Source organism: Schistocerca americana, chromosome 3, assembly GCF_021461395.2.
Source record: "Schistocerca americana isolate TAMUIC-IGC-003095 chromosome 3, iqSchAmer2.1, whole genome shotgun sequence".
NCBI lineage: Eukaryota > Metazoa > Arthropoda > Insecta > Orthoptera > Acrididae > Schistocerca > Schistocerca americana.
This window is the reverse complement of record NC_060121.1, coordinates 694,439,102-694,463,424: the sequence shown is the minus strand read 5'-3', so window position 1 is coordinate 694,463,424 and position 24,323 is coordinate 694,439,102. Positions and strand designations below refer to the sequence as shown.

The window sequence follows — 24,323 nt, the reverse complement described above, 5'->3', positions numbered from 1 at the left end:
ATAAGGAAGTGGCATCAATGGTTACAAGGATGGTTTCCGGGGGTAATAGATTGGGTAAGGATTCCAGGCGTTCGAGAAAGTGGTTGGTGTCTTTGATGAAGGATGGGAGACTGCATGTAATGGGTTGAAGGTGTTGATGTACGTAGGCAGAGATACGTTCTGTGGGGGCTTGGTAACCAGCTACAATGGGGCGGCCGGAATGATTGGGTTTGTGAATTTTAGGAAGAAGGTAGAAGGTAGGGGTGCGGGGTGTCGGTGGGGTCAGGAGGTTGATGGAGTCAGGGGAAAGGTTTTGTAGGGGGCCTAAGGTTCTGAGGATTCCTTGAAGCTCCGCCTGGACATCAGGAATGGGATTACCTTGGCAAACTTTGTATGTGGTGTTGTCTGAAAGCTGACGCAGTCCCTCAGCCACATACTCCCGACGATCAAGTACCACGGTCGTGGAACTCTTGTCCGCCGGAAGAATGACGATGGATCGGTCAGTCTTCAGATCACGGATAGCTTGGGCTTCAGCAGTGGTGATGTTGGGAGTAGGATTAAGGTTTTTTAAGAAGGATTGAGAAGCAAGGCTGGAAGTCAGAAATTCCTGGAAGGTTTGGAGAGGGTGATTTTGAGGAAGAGGAGGTGGGTCCCGCTGTGACGGAGGACGGAACTGTTCCGGGCAGGGTTCAATTTGGATAGTGTCTGGGGGAGTTGGATCATTAGGGGTAGGATTAGGATCATTTTTCTTCGTGGCAAAGTGGTATTTCCAGCAGAGAGTACGAGTGTAGGACAGTAAATCTTTGACGAGGGCTGTTTGGTTGAATCTGGGAGTGGGGCTGAAGGTGAAGCCTTTGGATAGGACAGAGGTTTCGGATTGGGAGAGAGGTTTGGAGGAAAGGTTAACTACTGAATTGGGGCGTTGTGGTTCCAGATTGCGTTGATTGGAATTTTGATGTTTTAGGAGGGAGTGGAGCTGGAAGTGGGAGATTGAGTAGATGGGAGAGACTGGGTTTGTGTGCAATGAGAGGAGGTTGTGGTTTGCTGGAAAGCTTGTGAAGGGTAAGTGAGTTGCCTTTCCGGAGGTGGGAAACCAGGAGATTGGATAATTTTTTGAGGTGGAGGGTGCCATGCTGTTCTAATTTGTGGTTGGCCTGTAGGAAGATGCTTTGAACAGTCGGCGTGGATGCGGGAGAGGAAAGATTGAGGACTTTTATTAAGGATAGGAGTTGACGGGTGTGTTCATTGGCTGAGTTGATGTGTAGGTGAAGGATTAGGTGGGTGAGGGCAATGGATTATTCAGTTTGGAACTGGTATAGGGACTGATGGAAAGAAGGGTTGCAGCCAGAGATGGGAACTTTAAGTGTGAGGCCTTTGGGGGTAATGCCAAATGTCAGACAAGCCTGAGAAAATAAAATATGGGAGCGTAATCTGGCTAGGGCGAAGGCATGTTTGCGGAGGGAATGTAAATAAAACTTAATGGGGTCGTTGTGGGGGTGTTGTGAGAGTGACATGGTATTAGAAGGTGGAAAGTGTAACATGAGGCTGAAATGAAAATGAAAAAATTATACACTCCTGGAAATTGAAATAAGAACACCGTGAATTCATTGTCCCAGGAAGGGGAAACTTTATTGACACATTCCTGGGGTCAGATACGTCACATGATCACACTGACAGAACCACAGGCACATAGACACAGGCAACAGAGCATGCACAATGTCGGCACTAGTACAGTGTATATCCACCTTTCGCAGCAATGCAGGCTGCTATTCTCCCATGCAGACGATCGTAGAGATGCTGGATGTAGTCCTGTGGAATGGCTTGCCATGCCATTTCCACCTGGCGCCTCAGTTGGACCAGCGTTTGTGCTGGACGTGCAGACCGCGTGAGACGACGCTTCATCCAGTCCCAAACATGCTCAATGGGGGACAGATCCGGAGATCTTGCTGGCCAGGGTAGTTGACTTACACCTTCTAGAGCACGTTGGGTGGCACGGGATACATGCGGACGTGAATTGTCCTGTTGGAACAGCAAGTTCCCTTGCCGGTCTAGGAATGGTAGAACGATGGGTTCGATGACGGTTTGGATGTACCGTGCACTATTCAGTGTCCCCTCGACGATCACCAGTGGTGTACGGCCAGTGTAGGAGATCGATCCCCACACCATGATGCCGGGTGTTGGCCCTGTGTGCCTCGGTCGTATGCAGTCCTGATTGTGGCGCTCACCTACACGGCGCCAAACACGCATACAACCATCATTGGCACCAAGACAGAAGCGACTCTCATCGCTGAAGACGACACGTCTCCATTCGTCCCTCCATTCACGCCTGTCGCGACACCACTGGAGGCGGGCTGCACGATGTTGGGGCGTGAGCGGAAGACGGCCTAACGGTGTGCGGGACCGTAGCCCAGCTTCATCTAGACGGTTGCGAATGGTCCTCGCCGATACCCCAGGAGCAACAGTGTCCCTAATTTGCTGGAAAGTGGCGGTGCGGTCCCCTACGGCACTGCGTAGGGTCCTACGGTCCTGGCGTGCATCCGTGCGTCGCTGCGGTCCGGTCCCAGGTCGACGGGCACGTGCACCTTCCGCCGACCACTGGCGACAACATCGATGTACAGTGGAGACCTCACGCCCCATGTGTTGAGCAATTCGGCGGTACGTCCACCCGGCCTCCCGCATGCCCACTATACGCCCTCGCTCAAAGTCCGTCAACTGCACATACGGTTCAAGTCCACGCTGTCGCGGCATGCTACCAGTGTTAAAGACTGCGATGGAGCTCCGTATGCCACGGCAAACTGGCTGACACTGACGGCGGCGGTGCACAAATGCTGCGCAGCTAGCGCCATTCGACGGCCAACACCGCGGTTCCTGGTGTGTCCGCTGTGCCGTGCGTGTGATCATTGCTTGTACAGCCCTCTCGTAGTGTCCGGAGCAAGTATGGTGGGTCTGACACACCGGTGTCAATGTGTTCTTTTTTCCATTTCCAGGAGTGTATATATGGGGAGAGATAAAGGTGAACTAGAAAGCAACTGAAGATCTGGTGTGAAAAAGTCGAAAAAGTGTTGGTTAAAGCTGAGCTATGTTGATCCTGTGGTGAACCTAGGTTGGCAAACAACGAGGTGCACAAACGTGAAGTGGTTGTGTTGCCTCCAAAACACGTTAAAGGGTGGAGAAATTCGGGAAAATTTCGAAAAAACTACGTGTAAATGTATTAAAAGGAGTGGTTTTGTGGTGGCAGATTATGAGAATGAGGCTAACAATTGTCTGACGAAGAAATAATGACGTTAAAACCTGTGGGAAGCGGCTAAAAATGATCAATGATGTGTGAAAAAACGGAAATGGAAATAAAGCGAAATTTATTAGAACTAGCCGAAATGGTTGTTTAATAGGTGAAAGGAACTGTTTGTGAACTAGAAACGGTGGATTTTATGGCGGCGGTAGTGTTGAAAGCGGGAAAAAAAAATAATTTTTTTTTTGGTTATGGTTTCGAAGTAGGTTACGTATTATTACGTATTATTGAGTATATATCGGCGGGATAAAATTGTATAGTAAATTACGCTGAAAAGGAGAAGGTGAATACAAAGTGAAGCTACTGGCAGAACACAGAAATAGAAAATAAGAAGACAGAAAAGATTTCGAAATGCAACAGTGACAATAATAAACGTGATTGTTGGGTTCAAATTAATGATATGAATATAATAGGGAAACATTCCAAGCGGAAAAAATATATTTAAAAACAAAGGTGATGTGACTTACCATACAAAAGCGCTGGCAGGACGATAGAAACACAAACAGACACATACATACACACAAAATCCTAGCTTTCGCAACCAATGGTTGCTTCGTCAGGAAAGAGGGAAGGAGAGGGAAAGACGAAAGGATGTGGGTTTTAAGGGAGAGGGTAAGGAGTCATTCCAATCCTGGGAGCGGAAAGACTTACCTTAGGGGGAAAAAAGGACAGATATACACTCGCACACACACACATATCCATCCGCACATACACACACACAAGCAGACACGAACACACGTGGTTTCCGTTTTCAATTACGGAGTGGAATAGAGTGTGTCCCGACATGTCAGGCCAATAGATGTTCAATGTTGTGGCCATCATTTGCTGCACACAATTGCAATCTCTGGCGTAATGAATGTCGTACACGCCGCAGTACATCTGGTGTAATGTCACCGCAGGCAGCCACAATACATTGTTTCATATCCTCTGGGGTTGTAGGTCTGACATGTCGGGACACACTCTACACCACTCCGTAATTGAAAACGGAAACCACGTGCGTACGTGTACCTCACCCCTCATGGTAATGTACATGTGCGTCAGTGAAAAAGAGCAATAAAAAGGTGTTAGCATGTGGACGTAATGTGCTGTTCCAGTCTCTTCTGTACCTAAGGTCCATCACCGTTCCCTTTGGATCCCTACGTAATTCGGTGCTCTCCGATACACACGATCGAACAGCGGAGGAGTGGTAATCAAGTGTCAACTTTAGGTTACAATATCTCCGGATGTACTTAACATTTTACAATGCAACAAATGGCACTGATTACGTATTTGTTTATATGTTCAGATGTGCTAACAAAACTAACGTGGTTCCATTTAAAAAAAACGTAGGTTTGTGTTAAAAAACATACCTCCGTGCATTTTTCTATGGTTTGTATTAAACAATTACACTAGCCCCTCTCCTCACGTTCGGTCTGTGGAAACGGTTCGTCAGTATTTGATGTGGTTTACGAAATATATCCAGCGGTAACGTTAGGTGTCTGTATATATATAAAACAATCTAAAAACAAAGATGATATAACTTACCAAACGAAATCATTGACATGTTGATAGACACACAAACAAACACAAACACACACACAAAATTCAAGCTTTCGCAACCAATGGTTGCTTCATCAGGAAAGAGGGAAAGACGAAAGGATGTGGGTTTTAAGGGAGAGGGTAAGGAGCCATTCCAATCCCGGGAGCGGAAATACTTACCTTAGGGGGAAAAAAGGACAGGTATACACTCGCACACACACACACACACACACACATCCGTCCGCACATACACAGACACAAGCAGACATTTGTGAAGTCAAAGAGTTTGGGCAGAGATATCTTGCCTTTACAAATGTCTGCTTGTGTCTGCGTATGTGCGGATGGATATGTGTGTGTGTCGAGTGTATACCTGTCCTTTTTTCCCCCTAAGGTAAGTCTTTCCGCTCCCGGGATTGGAATGGCTCCTTACCCTCCCCCTTAAAACCCACATCCTTTCGTCTTTCCCTCTCCTTCCCTCTTTCCTGATGAAGCAACCGTTTGTTATGAAAGCTTGAATTTTGTGTGTATGTTTGTGTTTGTTTGTGTGTCTATCGACCCGCCAGCACTTTCGTTTGGTAAGTCACATCATCTTTGTTTTTAGATATATTTTTACCACGTGGAATGTTTCCCTCTATTTTTATATATATATATATATATATAAACACACACACACACAATTTCATAATGCAGAAGAACCTGCTTCAATCAAAAGAAATAGATCCCAAGACTCCTCTAATACTTGTATGGGTAAATTACAATCTAGAATGTCCACTTTATAATTGATTAACCTGATTATTTATTTATGCCAATTTTTTGCTGCATAAATTCTCTAATCGAGTAAAAACTATTTTTTAATAAATATTCTTTAAGGAAAGCTTTAAATTTACAGAGTTCCTATATGTTTTTGATTTCTTTTGGCAGTTTATTGTATACCTTGACACCTTGGTAAAACATAGTGGTTCGGGTTTTTGTTTTATTCATTCTGTCTAGGTACAAGCAATTACTGTTTATGGTTTGGTGATCATGTATGCAGCTGTTTGCTAAATATTGCTCAATACTTTTGTGAATAAAAACTGTAGTTTGTGAGATATATTCGCTTGGGATTGTCAGAATACCGCATTTTTTAAATAACTCACTGCAGTGTGTTCTTTTGTGACTCTTGCTCATTATTCTGATAACTCGTTTTTGCAATCTGAACACATATTTCACATTTTGGGCATTTGCACGCCAGAATGTTATGCCATAACTTATTATAGAATGTATGTGTGCAAAGTATGTCATTCTCTGGCATGAACTATTGCACACAGTGACTAATATTTGTAAGGCATAGCATGCTGTGCTTATTTTTTTTTCCCCAAGCATCCTAATATGTTCATCCCATTCTAATTGTTGATCAACATACATACCCAAAAATTTTGTGCTGGCTACACACTCTATGGTTTCATTTTGAACTTTAAATTTTCTCATATTCGGTTTTTTCTTTATATAGAAGTTTATGTTATTAGTCTTTTTCACATTAAGGGTTACTTTGTCGTTATTTGACCAGTTGTGAACTGCCATAAGTGTCTTTTCAGCTTTTACATTTAACATTTCTGGTGTCCTGTCTGTAATTATTGTATTGCGGTCATCAGCAAATAACACTGTTTCAACTTGCATTACCCACTGTGGGAAGCCATTAATATAAATAAGAAATAGTACTGGGCCTAACACACTCCCCTGAGGTACTCCAATGTTCAAATATTCTTCATCTGAAAGATGTTTCACTAAATAATTTGAGCTACTTGAAATCTGAGATATCTCCACCCTCTGCACTCTGTCCACAAGATAAGATCTAAACCATTTCTTTACAACCCCCCTGATTCCTAGAGCTTCAAGGTTACCTAGTAGTATTTCATGGTCAACTGTATCAAATGCTTTATTGAGATCTAGGAAAATACCTGTTACTTGTTCTCCTTTATCTAGGGCTTCTAGACTACTCTTGTAAATTTTTCTATAGCTGCTTCTGTTCCCTTTCCAGTCCTGAAACCAAACTGTTCTTTGCATAGGAATTGGTATTTATTTAAGTTGTCCATAAGTCTGTTTTTCATAATACTTTCCATTATTTTTGAAAAAGAAGACAGCAGTGAAACTGGTGTGTAATTCTCTATGTTTTCTGTATCACCTTTTTTGTGTATGGGAAGAGTTTTTGCGTGCTTTAGATAATTAGGGAAGCAACCTGATGAGAATGACTCATTTATAATGTCTGCTAAGGGTTCTTTTATGCTGCTAATGCAGTCTTTTAGTATACACATTCGAACTTCATCAAAACCTGTGGATAATTTACTCTTGAATTTATGTACAATGCTACTGATTTCCTCTCCATTGGTGGGTAGCAGTAGCATTGTGTGAGATGTATTATATTATTAGCAATATATTATATTATTAGTGATTCTGAAGGCTCACAGAACTTAATAGTATTTTCTATATAACTGAATATCAGTCACAAGCAGTAATTGTTGTTAAAAATCTCCTATCTTTATGATGTACTCGAGAGCTAAAATAAGTACTGATGGTCACACTAGTTCAAAATTTCTGCAATTTCATACTACATAGAGACACTGTGTTGATGTGGTGTTGTGTCACAGCTGATTCATTGGGCTGTAAGTGCGAGGTGTGTCTATAGTGTTCCATGGATCTTTTCAAGTACTGTGAGAGTTATCTGCCCCAGTGTTTGAAAGGCTACATTTCCAGGGGATCTTGTAAACACCAGTCTGCAGAGCCGGCAAGTCATCTCTGATGGAATCCAAAAGTGCTACTGTCTTTGGTGAAGGGTGAAAAATTACTTTATCTTTGTGATTGGTGGGGATACAATCTACTTTTAATGGCAGGTTTCACACATATCTGGCAGGAAAGGCATGGGTTTAAATCTCTGTCTTCTTCATAATTAATTATGTCCACCTTAAGTTTTATTCATAGCATCATGAGCATCTATTGTGGAGAATGCCCATTTGCTTCAGAAACTCTCTTAAAATGTAGAAGTTCATCCTGAACTGTTCTTGACAGCAATGTTATGTGCCCAGTGAACCAAAGTTCGGAGGACACTCATCGTGTGGAAAGGCTATTGCCAATTCTATGCATGTAAATATAAGTCTGTGTGAGACAGTTTCAGATAACTTCATGTCCCAAAGCGTCATCATCATTGAAAAGAACCAAAACATCCAAAAATGGAAGGCATCCCTCCTTTTTATTTCCATTTTAAACTGAATTTTTCATTGATGAAGTTTAGATGGTGTCAGAATTGTAATTTATCCTCATTGTGTGACCACATTACTAATATGTCATCAACATATCTCAAAAATACTGTGGGATTCAAAGAAGCAGATTGCAGTGGCTTATCTCGGAAGTCCATCATAAACAAATTGGTCCCCAAGGGGGACAGTTGATTACCCATGGTGACACCATCACTCTATGTCATTATTAAATTCACTACAATGCAGCTAATAGTGATTCATGAATATCTCAGCTTGGATTGACCCCATAGCCACAGATTCAGTTCTGCATACATTTTTCCACCAATTAAAGTCTCTAGCATTTGTGTATCTGTTTTTTAAAACAACAGATGTTGAGTTTTTGGGGCAGCAGTCTAAAATTTAATGGATGAATGATTATGCCAAAAAGACTTGAAGATGCCATTAAGTAGAATATGATTTGTTTTATTACAGTCTGTGAAGATATGTTGATAAGAAAACTACCAATCTAGATGTAATATTACAAGTTATGTATGCCTATATTCTGTACATATTTGTATGTAATATTTTATACTGTCTTTTATTTCAACAACTCCTGCATCATGAGTGATAAAATGAGCACTAAAAAAATAAATGATTAAATACATAAATACACCCTACGTAGATAAGTAGATACAGCATGAAATTTGCATGGCACTTGCAAGTGTTTGAAAATGCACAATATACCATGATACAAACAAGCCTTGATACAATCAATAAAAAGTTTTGTGAATATGACACCAACAGTATAATACCAGTTTAGAATCTAGAATTTTGATTGGGGCTAACCTGGCTTACACAGTCCTACCCAGTGGAAAATCTGGAAGAGTTATATACATAAATAAATGAGTGAAATATACAGGGTATCCCAGAAGGGATGGCCAATATACAGGGATTTGACAGGAATATTCATTCAATGCTAAAAGTATGGTAAACATGGGCTCAAAAATGCATGCCTTAAGATGTGTGAGCACTACTTCATCCTTGACTCTGTGAAACAAATTTCTTCTGTGGCAAGCACTTTGTTTTGAATGTTTTGAGAAGGAGGTAGTATGGACCAAAAGAAGAAAAAAAATTATCTAGTAAATATGAGCTCTAAAGTGCATACCTTAAGAGTGATAATCACTTGTTCATCTTCACTACTGTGGATCGCTGCTCTTCTACTGGGCAGGTACACATTTTAGAGTACATGTTTACTAGAAATTTTTTTTTCTTGTTTTGTTCCATACTACCTCCTTCCAAAATAAGGAAAGTGAAGAGTTTGCTGTAAAAGAGATTTCTTTCACAGTATCAAAGATGATGTAGTATTTGTAGCTCTTATGGTATGCATTTTAGAGTCCATTTTTTACTGGACTCTTTTGCTTTGAATGATTGTTCCTGTCCTGTCCCTGAAAATTGACCATTACTCCTGGGACACCTTGTATTTAACTGAATTTGTGGCTACTTCTGCACTAGTGTTCTAAAGATGAACATTTCAGTGGTAATTTATCACAGAAAAAATAGTGAAAATCTTGAAGCACCATCAAACTGCAAGGATATTGTTCCCAATAACATTTGATGATTTAAAAGTATCATATACAGTTCAAAAGAAGATGCCACATTTGTAATCATTGTAAAAGATGAAAATGGCCTTTATTTTCTGCATTAATGTCGATTTTGTCTCAAAAAGGCATTAATTTTTCAGCAACTAACTTTTTCAGTCAGTTGACATATTAGGTAGAATTATTGACATAAAACAAAATTCACTTTGAAAGTACGTAATCTTAAATGGGTGCTTGATAACACTTTATGTTTTCACAGGGATTGTATATGAGATAAATTGATAGAGACTCCGATTTCATCACATAATAAAAGAGGAAAAGGTGAAATCAACTACGTTCATCAGTACATTAATGAAATAGCAAATAAAGTGGTATGCCTTCATAGTTGAGTGGTCAGTGCATATTTAGCCATTTGAAGGGCTAAGATCCAGTTCTTGGCACTGTGAAGGGTTTAATTTTTTTCTTTTTATTTGGAGAATTACAACAGGATACAATCCCTCCTATGAGTTCAAGGGAGCAGCCACTTTAAAAAAATAGTGACTGTACTCTGAAAAAGCTGATGTAAGTTGTTAGCTTATCAGTATCATAACCATGTGTTCATCTGTACTGACTTCCAATGCCATCATAGCATACAGTGACACAGTGTTCAGGCAAGATCTTGTGGTTCTCTGAGCCTATCGATATAGCTTTTATTTCTGGCTGAGAGTAATTTATATGTCATTATTGTTAACATATGTAGTACAAATGTACTGTCTTAACATTTCAGATAGCATAAACTTCCATGTACTTCACTTTCTTGCAGTTATTAATTACAAAATATTTTTTTCATTATTGTCTGTATTTTTTTTCCTGATTTGACAACCTTATGTTACAGAAACAAACATGTCCCATCTGTGGACAGATCATTCATTATGAAAGAGAACCACCCCAGTTATGGTGCATTACCTTCAGGTGAAAAACAGCAAATGCAGCCACGCAAAAAACTAAGTGCTAAAGAACACTATCTCTCAGTGGCACGCTACGTAGCAGGACAGAGCACTAATGTTTCGAGGTAAGTTTGTTATCTAAACTTGGCATACCATTTTTAAACAAAGTTCATTGTGATTGCTTTTAATGTGATACACCAACAAGTTGTGACACACTTAAATACCTTGTGTACTGTGAATATTGCAGTGACTAGACATAATTAGTGCTGAATATGTTTCATCAACATTCGAGTTAGCATAAGGAGTTAACAGCTGGTAATTCAATTTATATACTAACGAATTTGTTTATCTGTAGTACCTTCTCAACTTGTCCATTTCCATTTGTTTATCTTTTCTGTTCATACTGGATGATCTGCTGTCAATGGTTCAGGACTGGTCAGCCCAGCTTTTTCTTCTTCATCATCATCATCTCCATCTTCCTTGTTATTTGAGGTAAAAGGTTAGCATAGCGCCTTGGAAACACAATTTATGAAACTCTTGAAACAGCAGCAGCAACAGCTGAAACTGCAGCAGCAATTCCAACAGCAGTTTCAACAACAGCAACAACAACATCAGCAGGAAAAGAGTAACTCCATCAAGAAGTTCAGCTTCTGAAGGATCAGCTGCAGATGCCGGGTACCCCTCCAATACAGGCAGTGGACACTTCCCAGACAGATACCCATATTTCCACCATGTAGTGTTGGGACACACATTACCAGCAGTTGAAACAGCAAGTCATCTCCTTCCAGGTCTTTGATGGCAGTTTTCAATGGGTTTTATCCTGTCGCTTGTTGCTTTCAAACCATTATTTGCAAAGATTCGATGTGGTCACATTGTGACTCAAATTTTATATGTAACTCAAACAACCAGGTCAGTCGTATCAGTGCAGGGTGACTGCTTTACAAGCATTAATGTGCTGCGGGCACATGACATGAACCGATTTTAGGACAGGTCATGCACATTTCGAAAAACAAACTCAAGAGATGCAAACCTGGTCCTACATCTACCACTGCCTGTGTCATGTTATCGTAATAGAAGCCGACTCAGGTACACACTGTGTCATCGTCCCAGGAATACTGCAGCCACAGATTTTACAACTGCTTCATTGTGAACTCTGGGGAATTTTATAGATGAAAGCCGAGAGAGATGATATGCTTACTGGCCAAGCTTAAAGAGGATCATGGAAACCATGGTGCATAGTATTTCAACCAAAGTATAGTATTTCAACCAGGAACAGCAGTGTGGACCTGCTCGTTTGGAGCAAAAGACACATGGACACCAGTAAAAACCCACAGACACCATTCATGTCTACCTGTGGCACCATCACCACCACCACTACCAGTGGTACACCATCGCCAGTCCTCCAACCTCACAGATATTACTTATGTCCAAGACAACCCTTGGCAATACCATTAGACACTAACATGGAGATGGAGATCTTATGCAACCTCCACAACCACAAGCATGAAAACCCTCATACACAAACTTTTTAACTAGGGACACAGTTGTCGAAATAACTCCACATCCAGTAGGGCATGCCAGCCCTCAATCTAGACAAGCTATCATTGGAAGGTATTTTGACAATTGCACATTCTGTAGAAATTGCAAAGGAAGCAAATGAGTGCCTTATGGCCCAACTGCAAGTAGCATGTTCCAGGTGTCACATCACCCCAGGAGCGTGAAATACCCTTAACCAGTTCCAAGATGGCAATGTCATGATTCATCAGTATCAGATGTATCAATAGCATTATACCTTATTGGTGTATGCAGTGAGCACGCAGACATGCTGAGTATCTGGATCACGAGTGTGCTGCACCAGTTGTGGAGAAGATGGACATCTCTGCAGAATTTGTTGTAAACCGCCAGGACAATCATATCAGGTTTCAGGCATGCATCAAATGATGATGCATAAGCTTCAGGCTGAAACGTAACTATTCTTTGGTTAAACATTTATATGGGGGTTTGTGTACTCATCCTTTCTGACGATCTGTCGCAGCTGAAGTCCTAAGTTTTCAGTAACTGTAACATTTAGCTTCAGAAAAGTTAAATATAAAATTCATCTTGTATTATGTTTTAATATATTTATTATACTTTCAAAACAAAATCAAAGCATTATTTCAAAGGCAAACAATACTTACAATACAAAAGGAGCAGCTACATGTTCACTGCTCAAAAACCAAAACCAGACTGACTTCCGTATGCCAATATGACTACCCCTATATATATAATCTAAACAATCCTGAACAATCCTTTTTTGATTATATATATAATCTAAACAATCCTTTTTTGATTAATTAACAATTAAAATTGACATATAGAAACTGAAAATACATATATTAATGTATGACTGCTCCAGAACAGTAAGTACACTACAATATTAGTACATGTCTGTTATTTTATTTGAGAATAACTTCTCTAATACATAATTACAATAATGCATTTACATTTTTTATTAATTACTAGAGGCTCCCTTCATGGAAAATGTTCCCTTCATTTACAGAGCTTCTACACTTTTAAATATAATGTAGTAATTATTTTTGTTGGTATAAATTTATTCAGGCATACATTACATATTCAGACCCGTTTTATTTACATGAGTGATCCCGAACTAATTTGGAGAATGTATGTGTTAAGTGGGTCTTAATGGGTTGTTGTGTTTCAAGGCACTAGTTCCCCCAGATGACCCTTTAGTTAACAAGCTATTTATAAACCTCACAATGGGCAACAAAGATGTCTGTTCTCAGTTGGTTGCAGGGGCTACAATGTCTTTGGTAAACCTCCAATTGTATGCTTGTCTAGGTTCCACAGAGTTAGCCTCACCCTGATGTAAGTTCATCTACATCTACATCTACATACATACTCCGCAATCCACCATACGGTGCATGGCGGAGGGTACCTCGTACCACAACTAGCATCTTCTCTCCCTGTTCCACTCCCAAAAAGAACAAGGGAAAAATGACTGCCTATATGCCTCTGTACGAGCCCTAAATCTCTCTTATCTTATCTTTGGGGTCTTTTCACGAAATATAAGTTGGCGGCAGTAAAATTGTACTGCAGTCAGCCTCAAATGCTTGTTCTCTAAATTTCCTCAGTAGCGATTCATGAAAAGAATGCCTCCTTTCCTCTAGAGACTCCCACACGAGTTCCTCAAGCATTTCTGTGTTGATCAAACCTACCAATAACAAATCTAGCAGCCCGCCTCTGAATTGCTTCTATGTCCTCCCTCAATCCGACCTGATAGGGATCCCAAACGCTCGAGCAGTACTCAAGAATAGGTCGTATTAGTGTTTTATAAGTGGTCTCCTTCACAGATGAACCACATCTTCCCAAAATTCTACCAATGAACCAAAGACGACTACCCGCCTTCCCCACAACTGCCATTACATGCTTGTGCCACTTCATATCGCTCTGCAATGTTACACCTAAGTATTTAATCGACGTGACTGTGTCAAGCGCTACACTACTAATGGAGTATTCAAACATTATGGGATTCTTTTTCCTATTCATCTTCATTAATTTACATTTATCTATATTTAGATTTAGCTGCCATTCTTTACACCAATCACAAATCCTGTCCAAGTCATCTTGTATCCTCCTACAGTCACTTAACGACGACACCTTCCTGTGCACCACAGCATCATCAGCAAACAGCCACACATTACTATCCACCCTATCCAAGAGATCATTTATGTAGATAGAAAACAACAGCAGACCTACCACACTTCCCTGGGGCACTCCAGATGATACGCTCACCTCCGATGAACACTCACCATTGAGGGCAAAGTACTTGGTTCAGTTACTTAAGAAGTCTTCGAGCCACTCACATATTTGGGAACCAATCCCATATGCTCGTACCTTAGTTATTAGTCTGCAGTGGGGCACCGAGTCAAACGCTTTCTGGAAGTCAAGGAATATGGCATCTGTCTGATACCCTTCATCCATGGTTCGCAAGATATCATGTGAAAAATGGGTGAGTTGCGTTTCGCAGGAATGATGCTGTCTAAAGCCGTGCTGATGCATGGGCAGCATCTTCTCTGTCTCAAGGAAATTCTTTATATTCGAACTGAGAATATGTTTGAGAATCCTGGAAGAAACAGATGTTAAGGATATTGGTCTGTAATTTTGAGGATCCGTCCTTCTACCCTTCTTATATACAGGCATCATCTGCACTTTTTTCCAGTCACATGGGACTTTACGTTGGGCAAGAGATTCGCGATAAATGCAAGCTAAGTAAGGAGCCAATGCAGTAGAGTACTCTCTGTAAAACCGAATTGGAATCCCATCAGGACCTGGCGATATATTTATTTTCAACCCATTCAGCTGCCTCACAACTGCAGGGATGTCTATCACTATGTCCTCCATATGGGAATCTGTACGAGACTCAAACGGCGGTATGTTTGTATGATCCTCCTGCGTGAAAGATTTCTCAAATGCTAAATTTAAAATTTCAACTTTTGTTTTGCTGTCTTCTGTTACCAGGCCAGACTGGTCAGTGAGTGAATGGATGGAAGCCTTTTACCCACTTACCGATTTTACGTAAGACCAGAATTTCAGCAAGATATTTTGCTAAGGTATGACGGTGGTAGTGGTTGTATGCTTCACGCATCGCTCTTTTTACAGCTTCACAAATCTCTACTAACTTTTGCCTGTTCTCATTCTCCTGATCTTTCTTGTACCATGAGTGCAATTGTCTTTGCTTCCTGAGCATTCTCCGAATTGCACTGTTAAACCACAGTTGGTCTTTTTCATTCGTAACCCACTTTTTCGGCGCGTACTTGTCCAATGTGTGATTTACAATGTGTTTAAAATGTATCCATAATTCTTCCACGTCCATTGTACCGGAAGTAAATGAAGTCGATTCATTTACTAAGTGGGATGCTAACAACTGCTTATCTGCTCTTTCTAGTAAGAATACTCTCCTAGCCTTCTTGACCGACTTTTTAACTTTCGTAACCATAGTTGTAATGACAACATCATGATGATGACTAATCCCTGTCTCAACACTGACACCGTCGATGAGGTCTGGTCTGTTCGTGGCTACCAGATCTAAAATATTTCCATTACATGTTAGCTGTTGATTTAGCTGCTCGGATAATATGTTGATAGGATACAGTGACTGTATGTCATCTGGGGTAAATTGACAGTTGCTGGAGCCTATAAGCAAGTCATGTGGCCGATAACGCTATTTGTCATCAATAGTCATTCAGCTGGAAACTTTTTGGACTTGATACCTTCTCACTGTTTGAATTCTCTGTCACTGGTGAAGTTCAGGTTGTCTCTGACATGGTTCCATTCCAGGAAATGGATGACCTCTGTGCTGCATTCACATCTATATTTGAATGTGGAGTGGTGTGTGCCACAGATTTACAGGCTCGTATCTCCTTGTGAGCAGAACCTGTGCCCCATTTGTGCTGAACACGACCTATTCTGGTCTTCTTATTGACAGCCATTAAACAGGAATGCAACCTACTCCAAAAAACTGGGGTGATTGAACCATTAAAGTACTTACTTGGCACACACCCCTAGAAGTAGTGAATAAACCCCACGGCTCCCTCTAGTATGCAGTGAGTGCGGGACCAGACACAGCCTTTGAGGAGGAGAAGGTTTTATGTTTCCACACAGATCCATAAAGGAGACAGGTCTTGGAAGGATTTTCCATAAAGGTTGCACAAACTGCTGCGGGCACATGACATGAACCGATTTTAGGACAGGTCATGCACATTTCGAAAAACAAACTCAAGAGATGCAAACCTGGTCCTACATCTACCACTGCCTGTGTCATGTTATCGTAATAGAAGCCGACTCAGGTACACACTGTGTCATCGTCCCAGGAATACTGCAGCCACAGATTTTACAACTGCTTCATTGTGAACTCTGGGGAATTTTATAGATGAAAGCCGAGAGAGATGATATGCTTACTGGCCAAGCTTAAAGAGGATCATGGAAACCATGGTGCATAGTATTTCAACTTGTGCCCGTCATCAGCCAGCACTGCCCCAACCTTGTGGTCCCACATCCTACCAATCTTGGGACCACATCCCTTAGGAATTTGCCGGCCCATTCTTGGGTCTGTATGGCTACTAGTCATGGATGCCCACACCAAATACCCACATTTAGTAAGCATGACATCCACCACAACAGAGGCTACAATAAATGCACTAGTTCACATTCTCGTCATTCATGGGCTTCCCCAAACGGTAGTAGGAGACAATGGGCCCCAGTTCACAGCAGTGGCTTTCAAACAATTCTGCTCATCAAAAGCATAAAACACCTTTTTAGTCTGCTATTGGATCCATCCAAATGGAGTGTATGTTATGGATATGTAAGCATGAAATGTCGAAAGCATTGGGGACCACCACAGCAACAGCAGTGCTCACACTGTGCCTGGGTACATACAAGGCCACCTTTCAACCAGGACTGTAGATAGGTGGAGCTCCTCCATGGAGACAACTGCAAAAGTTTCCCCATCTCCTGGCCCCAAAGTCCCAGAAACTCTGGACTTTGCACTTTTGTCATTACCAACCAGGAACAGCAGTGTGGACCTGCTCGTTTGGAGCAAAAGACACATGGACACCAGTAAAAACCCACAGACACCATTCATGTCTACCTGTGGCACCATCACCACCACCACTACCAGTGGTACACCATCGCCAGTCCTCCAACCTCACAGATATTACTTATGTCCAAGACAACCCTTGGCAATACCATTAGACACTAACATGGAGATGGAGATCTTATGCAACCTCCACAACCACACCTGACAACGCCTACATCACCATGGCCCAACATAATGCTAGATGTTCTTAGTTCCTCACACCTGATGTGGGCTTTACTGCCAACCATACCACTGGTTCACCTCCTGAAGCATCAACCATGATGCTTCTCGTCACGTGCGCCCATTTTTTGGGGAAGAGATCTGATATCTTGGTTTGGCAACTGAAAACCCATCGAAGAGCATGGAGTACTCAGGTGCTAGGTGGAGCAGTTACAGCCAGCAGCACTAGCTTTTGCTACATGTTAGGTTTTATCTCTCCAAATTATTCACTGGGTTTTGTTTATCTTTAAAGCTGTCTTCACTCATATGTTTACTGATTATTTGTCTTTTCTGTCTACACTTGGTGATCTGCTGTTCATGGCTCTAGCTTTTTCTTGTTTGCTCCTGACCTTCAGTCAAGTAAGGTGCTACCAGGCATAAAGCTAGAAATTGAGAAACCTTACAAATAAAAAATAAAAAATAAAACTTTCTAAAAGAAATTACCTAGATTCAACAAAATGTTACTTTCCTGAAAAGTATCACAGCTCACTGTAACAAGGCTGTTGTTGTTACAGCCCATTTATAAGTTTGATTGTATGATAAAATAATTGTTGTCATATAGAGATATTAAGCTGGCACGAGGAGATGTTTAATGTAATTGCTGAAGTGGCAGCTTTTTAAATTATTTTTTTCTATTATGGTTTTCCTGTTTTGTTGTTGTTGTGGTCTTCAGTCCTGAGTCTGGTTTGATGCAGCTCTCCATGCTACTCTATCCTGTGCAAGCTTCTTCATCTCCCAATACGTACTGCAGCCTACGTCCTTCTGAATCTGTTTAGTGTATTCATCTCTTGGTCTCCCTCTACGATTTTTACCCTCCACGCTGCCCTCCAATACTAAATTGGTGATCCCTTTATGCCTCAGAACATGTCCTACCAACCGATCCCTTCTTCTTGTCAAGTTGTGCCACAAACTCCTCTTCTCCCCAATCCTATTCAATACTTCCTCATTAGTTACGTGATCTACCCATCTAATCTTCAGCATTCTTCTGTAGCACTACATTTCAAAGGCTTCTATTCTCTTCTTGTCCAAACTATGTATCGTCCATGTTTCACTTCCATACATGGCTACACTCCATACAAATACTTTCAGAAACGACTTCCTGACATTTAAATCTATACTCAGTGTTAACAAAGTTCTCTTCTTCAGAAAGATTTATTTATTGTATGATAAACATTGCTTAAATAAGCACACACAGTTTGGAACAGTTTACCATTAGTTAATTATCAACGCAGTACATAACAGCTACTTCACATTATTTATGTACATTTTGACTCATTATAAATTCGTCAATGCTTTCATGATTTGATCTATAAAATGTGATAAATGAATTTCAGAACAAAAATAATTAATTTTAAAAAACACAGTATAATCGGACAGATAAAAAATATACTCCTAAGCAGCAGTGGGAGAACACATATATAAAAGGGCCTTGAAATTTGCAAGCTTTTGGAGCCAGTGACTCCTTCTTTTGGCAAAAGGGTTGAAGGGGAAGGAAGATGAGTGAAGGAAAAGCGGAAAAGCCGCTGTGAACCCTGGGTCAGGTAAGAATTACCAGACAGGACAAGAAGGAAAGACTGTATATAAGTTTGTATGCATGCATGTATGCATGTTAGTAGAGTCAGTTCTGTTGACAAAATTCAATATTGTAGGAAATTAAAAAAATAAATTTCTCTTTCTTCCACCTGCAGCAAATGTCATTGAAAAGTTTACAAATTATTTTAATATAAAGAAACATTAGCAGGCTGTTTGACGAACATCTACACATCTCTCCCAACATTGGTGAATTTGTTCTGGAAAATTTTGGAAAAACTGCCAAAAGTTCTTCATGTGCTGCCACTATAATTTAGTACAGAGTCTTCTGACCACTTTCAGTTGTAAAATAGGGAAAGTACCATGGTCTCCTCTGTTTAAGCTTGGGCTCTGCTTTCCTGGAAAATTCCTGCATGAGCAATGCTGCCTACATTTCCAACTCTTGGAAAGACTGTGACAGTAGTAGATTATAATTTCTTCCCAATCTTCAAGCCATTATTGACTGAACAATGTGATTTTCAAATTGCTTGCCTCAGCAGGGTTCACAGGAGTCTTGAATTCTGATAGTGTACTGAGTGCTCTCACAGTCTCAACCTCTGTACATAGAGCTCACTGAACAGTTTAAGAGAGAGTAGGAGTACAAATGTACAGCACAAGTAAAATATCATAACCAGAACAAACAAAAAGGGGCATATCATGATGTAGAAATTGACGTGTGGAAAAATTTCATCCTTCTGTGGATACTGTGTAACAGGAGCCTTCAGAATTTATTTAGTGCTTTTCATGTGAAGTTATGTGGCTTATAAATTTAATACATCAAGAATGATCAAGCACTGTAATATTAACTGTGGGAATACAGCAGAAAGTTCTCAGGAAGAAATAATACCTAGCTCAGTAAACAAGGACATGATTTACTGATAGCTGAAATATCCTTAGTAAATCTGCAACTTTTAGACACATATTTAAAAACTGATTTTAAGAGATAATCAGAAGAAATCATCAACATATGTCCAGTGTAAGGAAAATTAAAAATAAAAATTTTTGACTATATTCTGAAATTTTTGGCCTCCAAAACTAAGGACTGCATTGCATGACAAGGTGCACTATTGTTGTGTACTTGTGTATTGACTATCTAAAGGAAGGGATTTTTTAAAGTATGACTTCCTGTTTCATTAAAGACAACTGAGACCCATAATTTGATCACAGCATAATTACTAGAGATTCCAAACTAGCTAAAACCTAAACCTGTTATTAAATAAAATATGTACTGGATATGATCTCTGACCGAAACCGATCATATAATTAAAAATAAATTATACAGTAGCCTCACGTGTTAACAATATGTCATTTCCATAAAAAAAGTAAAGAGTAGTTGCTGCAAGTAGCTATATGAAAGGACTGTATACAAAAATGTTATTTCTACTTATCAGGTAGTGAACATGAAGAAGTCACATCCAAAAATATCAATAATAGTCCTGTTTCAACCATTGTCTTTTGACATCACTGAAGGATACTCTTCATGAGGCCTTCTGGCAAAACTTTCAAGGCCTGCCCCCCCCCTCCCCCAACTTCTCCTTTTCAGACATAGGCATCTTCCTAAAAAAATGCAGCCACAGATTTTACAACTGCTTCATTGTGAACTCTGGGGAATTTTATAGATGAAAGCCGAGAGAGATGATATGCTTACTGGCCAAGCTTAAAGAGGATCATGGAAACCATGGTGCATAGTATTTCAACTTGTGCCCGTCATCAGCCAGCACTGCCCCAACCTTGTGGTCCCACATCCTACCAATCTTGGGACCACATCCCTTAGGAATTTGCCGGCCCATTCTTGGGTCTGTATGGCTACTAGTCATGGATGCCCACACCAAATACCCACATTTAGTAAGCATGACATCCACCACAACAGAGGCTACAATAAATGCACTAGTTCACATTCTCGTCATTCATGGTCTTCCCCAAACGGTAGTAGGAGACAATGGGCCCCAGTTCACAGCAGTGGCTTTCAAACAATTCTGCTCATCAAAAGCATAAAACACCTTTTTAGTCTGCTATTGGATCCATCCAAATGGAGTGTATGTTATGGATATGTAAGCATGAAATGTCGAAAGCATTGGGGACCACCACAGCAACAGCAGTGCTCACACTGTGCCTGGGTACATACAAGGCCACCTTTCAACCAGGACTGTAGATAGGTGGAGCTCCTCCATGGAGACAACTGCAAAAGTTTCCCCATCTCCTGGCCCCAAAGTCCCAGAAACTCTGGACTTTGCACTTTTGTCATTACCAACCAGGAACAGCAGTGTGGACCTGCTCGTTTGGAGCAAAAGACACATGGACACCAGTAAAAACCCACAGACACCATTCATGTCTACCTGTGGCACCATCACCACCACCACTACCAGTGGTACACCATCGCCAGTCCTCCAACCTCACAGATATTACTTATGTCCAAGACAACCCTTGGCAATACCATTAGACACTAACATGGAGATGGAGATCTTATGCAACCTCCACAACCACACCTGACAACGCCTACATCACCATGGCCCAACATAATGCTAGATGTTCTTAGTTCCTCACACCTGATGTGGGCTTTACTGCCAACCATACCACTGGTTCACCTCCTGAAGCATCAACCATGATGCTTCTCGTCACGTGCGCCCATTTTTTGGGGAAGAGATCTGATATCTTGGTTTGGCAACTGAAAACCCATCGAAGAGCATGGAGTACTCAGGTGCTAGGTGGAGCAGTTACAGCCAGCAGCACTAGCTTTTGCTACATGTTAGGTTTTATCTCTCCAAATTATTCACTGGGTTTTGTTTATCTTTAAAGCTGTCTTCACTCATATGTTTACTGATTATTTGTCTTTTCTGTCTACACTTGGTGATCTGCTGTTCATGGCTCTAGCTTTTTCTTGTTTGCTCCTGACCTTCAGTCAAGTAAGGTGCTACCAGGCATAAAGCTAGAAATTGAGAAACCTTACAAATAAAAAATAAAAAATAAAACTTTCTAAAAGAAATTACCTAGATTCAACAAAATGTTACTTTCCTGAAAAGTATCACAGCTCACTGTAACAAGGCTGTTGTTGTTACAGCCCATTTATAAGTTTGATTGTATGATAAAATAATTGTTGTCATATAGAGATATTAAGCTGGCACGAGGAGATGTTTAATGTAATTGCTGAAGTGGCAGCTTTTTAAATTATTTTTTTCTATTATGGTTTTCCTGTTTTGTTGTTGTTGTGGTCTTCAGTCCTGAGTCTGGTTTGATGCAGCTCTCCATGCTACTCTATCCTGTGCAAGCTTCTTCATCTCCCAATACGTACTGCAGCCTACGTCCTTCTGAATCTGTTTAGTGTATTCATCTCTTGGTCTCCCTCTACGATTTTTACCCTCCACGCTGCCCTCCAATACTAAATTGGTGATCCCTTTATGCCTCAGAACATGTCCTACCAACCGATCCCTTCTTCTTGTCAAGTTGTGCCACAAACTCCTCTTCTCCCCAATCCTATTCAATACTTCCTCATTAGTTACGTGATCTACCCATCTAATCTTCAGCATTCTTCTGTAGCACTACATTTCAAAGGCTTCTATTCTCTTCTTGTCCAAACTATGTATCGTCCATGTTTCACTTCCATACATGGCTACACTCCATACAAATACTTTCAGAAACGACTTCCTGACATTTAAATCTATACTCAGTGTTAACAAAGTTCTCTTCTTCAGAAAGATTTATTTATTGTATGATAAACATTGCTTAAATAAGCACACACAGTTTGGAACAGTTTACCATTAGTTAATTATCAACGCAGTACATAACAGCTACTTCACATTATTTATGTACATTTTGACTCATTATAAATTCGTCAATGCTTTCATGATTTGATCTATAAAATGTGATAAATGAATTTCAGAACAAAAATAATTAATTTTAAAAAACACAGTATAATCGGACAGATAAAAAATATACTCCTAAGCAGCAGTGGGAGAACACATATATAAAAGGGCCTTGAAATTTGCAAGCTTTTGGAGCCAGTGACTCCTTCTTTTGGCAAAAGGGTTGAAGGGGAAGGAAGATGAGTGAAGGAAAAGCGGAAAAGCCGCTGTGAACCCTGGGTCAGGTAAGAATTACCAGACAGGACAAGAAGGAAAGACTGTATATAAGTTTGTATGCATGCATGTATGCATGTTAGTAGAGTCAGTTCTGTTGACAAAATTCAATATTGTAGGAAATTAAAAAAATAAATTTCTCTTTCTTCCACCTGCAGCAAATGTCATTGAAAAGTTTACAAATTATTTTAATATAAAGAAACATTAGCAGGCTGTTTGACGAACATCTACACATCTCTCCCAACATTGGTGAATTTGTTCTGGAAAATTTTGGAAAAACTGCCAAAAGTTCTTCATGTGCTGCCACTATAATTTAGTACAGAGTCTTCTGACCACTTTCAGTTGTAAAATAGGGAAAGTACCATGGTCTCCTCTGTTTAAGCTTGGGCTCTGCTTTCCTGGAAAATTCCTGCATGAGCAATGCTGCCTACATTTCCAACTCTTGGAAAGACTGTGACAGTAGTAGATTATAATTTCTTCCCAATCTTCAAGCCATTATTGACTGAACAATGTGATTTTCAAATTGCTTGCCTCAGCAGGGTTCACAGGAGTCTTGAATTCTGATAGTGTACTGAGTGCTCTCACAGTCTCAACCTCTGTACATAGAGCTCACTGAACAGTTTAAGAGAGAGTAGGAGTACAAATGTACAGCACAAGTAAAATATCATAACCAGAACAAACAAAAAGGGGCATATCATGATGTAGAAATTGACGTGTGGAAAAATTTCATCCTTCTGTGGATACTGTGTAACAGGAGCCTTCAGAATTTATTTAGTGCTTTTCATGTGAAGTTATGTGGCTTATAAATTTAATACATCAAGAATGATCAAGCACTGTAATATTAACTGTGGGAATACAGCAGAAAGTTCTCAGGAAGAAATAATACCTAGCTCAGTAAACAAGGACATGATTTACTGATAGCTGAAATATCCTTAGTAAATCTGCAACTTTTAGACACATATTTAAAAACTGATTTTAAGAGATAATCAGAAGAAATCATCAACATATGTCCAGTGTAAGGAAAATTAAAAATAAAAATTTTTGACTATATTCTGAAATTTTTGGCCTCCAAAACTAAGGACTGCATTGCATGACAAGGTGCACTATTGTTGTGTACTTGTGTATTGACTATCTAAAGGAAGGGATTTTTTAAAGTATGACTTCCTGTTTCATTAAAGACAACTGAGACCCATAATTTGATCACAGCATAATTACTAGAGATTCCAAACTAGCTAAAACCTAAACCTGTTATTAAATAAAATATGTACTGGATATGATCTCTGACCGAAACCGATCATATAATTAAAAA

General features: G+C 40.3%; 1 protein-coding gene across 4 annotated transcripts in view; it reads left to right on the top strand.

Moving 5' to 3' along the window:
- The window catches only part of LOC124607339 (serine/threonine-protein kinase MAK), a 271,551-nt gene that overhangs the window by 188,872 nt on the left and 58,356 nt on the right, over window positions 1-24,323 (top strand). For all 4 annotated transcript variants that reach the window (XM_047139644.1, XM_047139645.1, XM_047139646.1 and 1 more), the window contains one exon: window positions 10,468-10,644. In XM_047139644.1, the coding sequence (XP_046995600.1) occupies window positions 10,468-10,644 (177 nt within the window). The remainder of the gene's footprint in view (window positions 1-10,467; window positions 10,645-24,323) is intronic.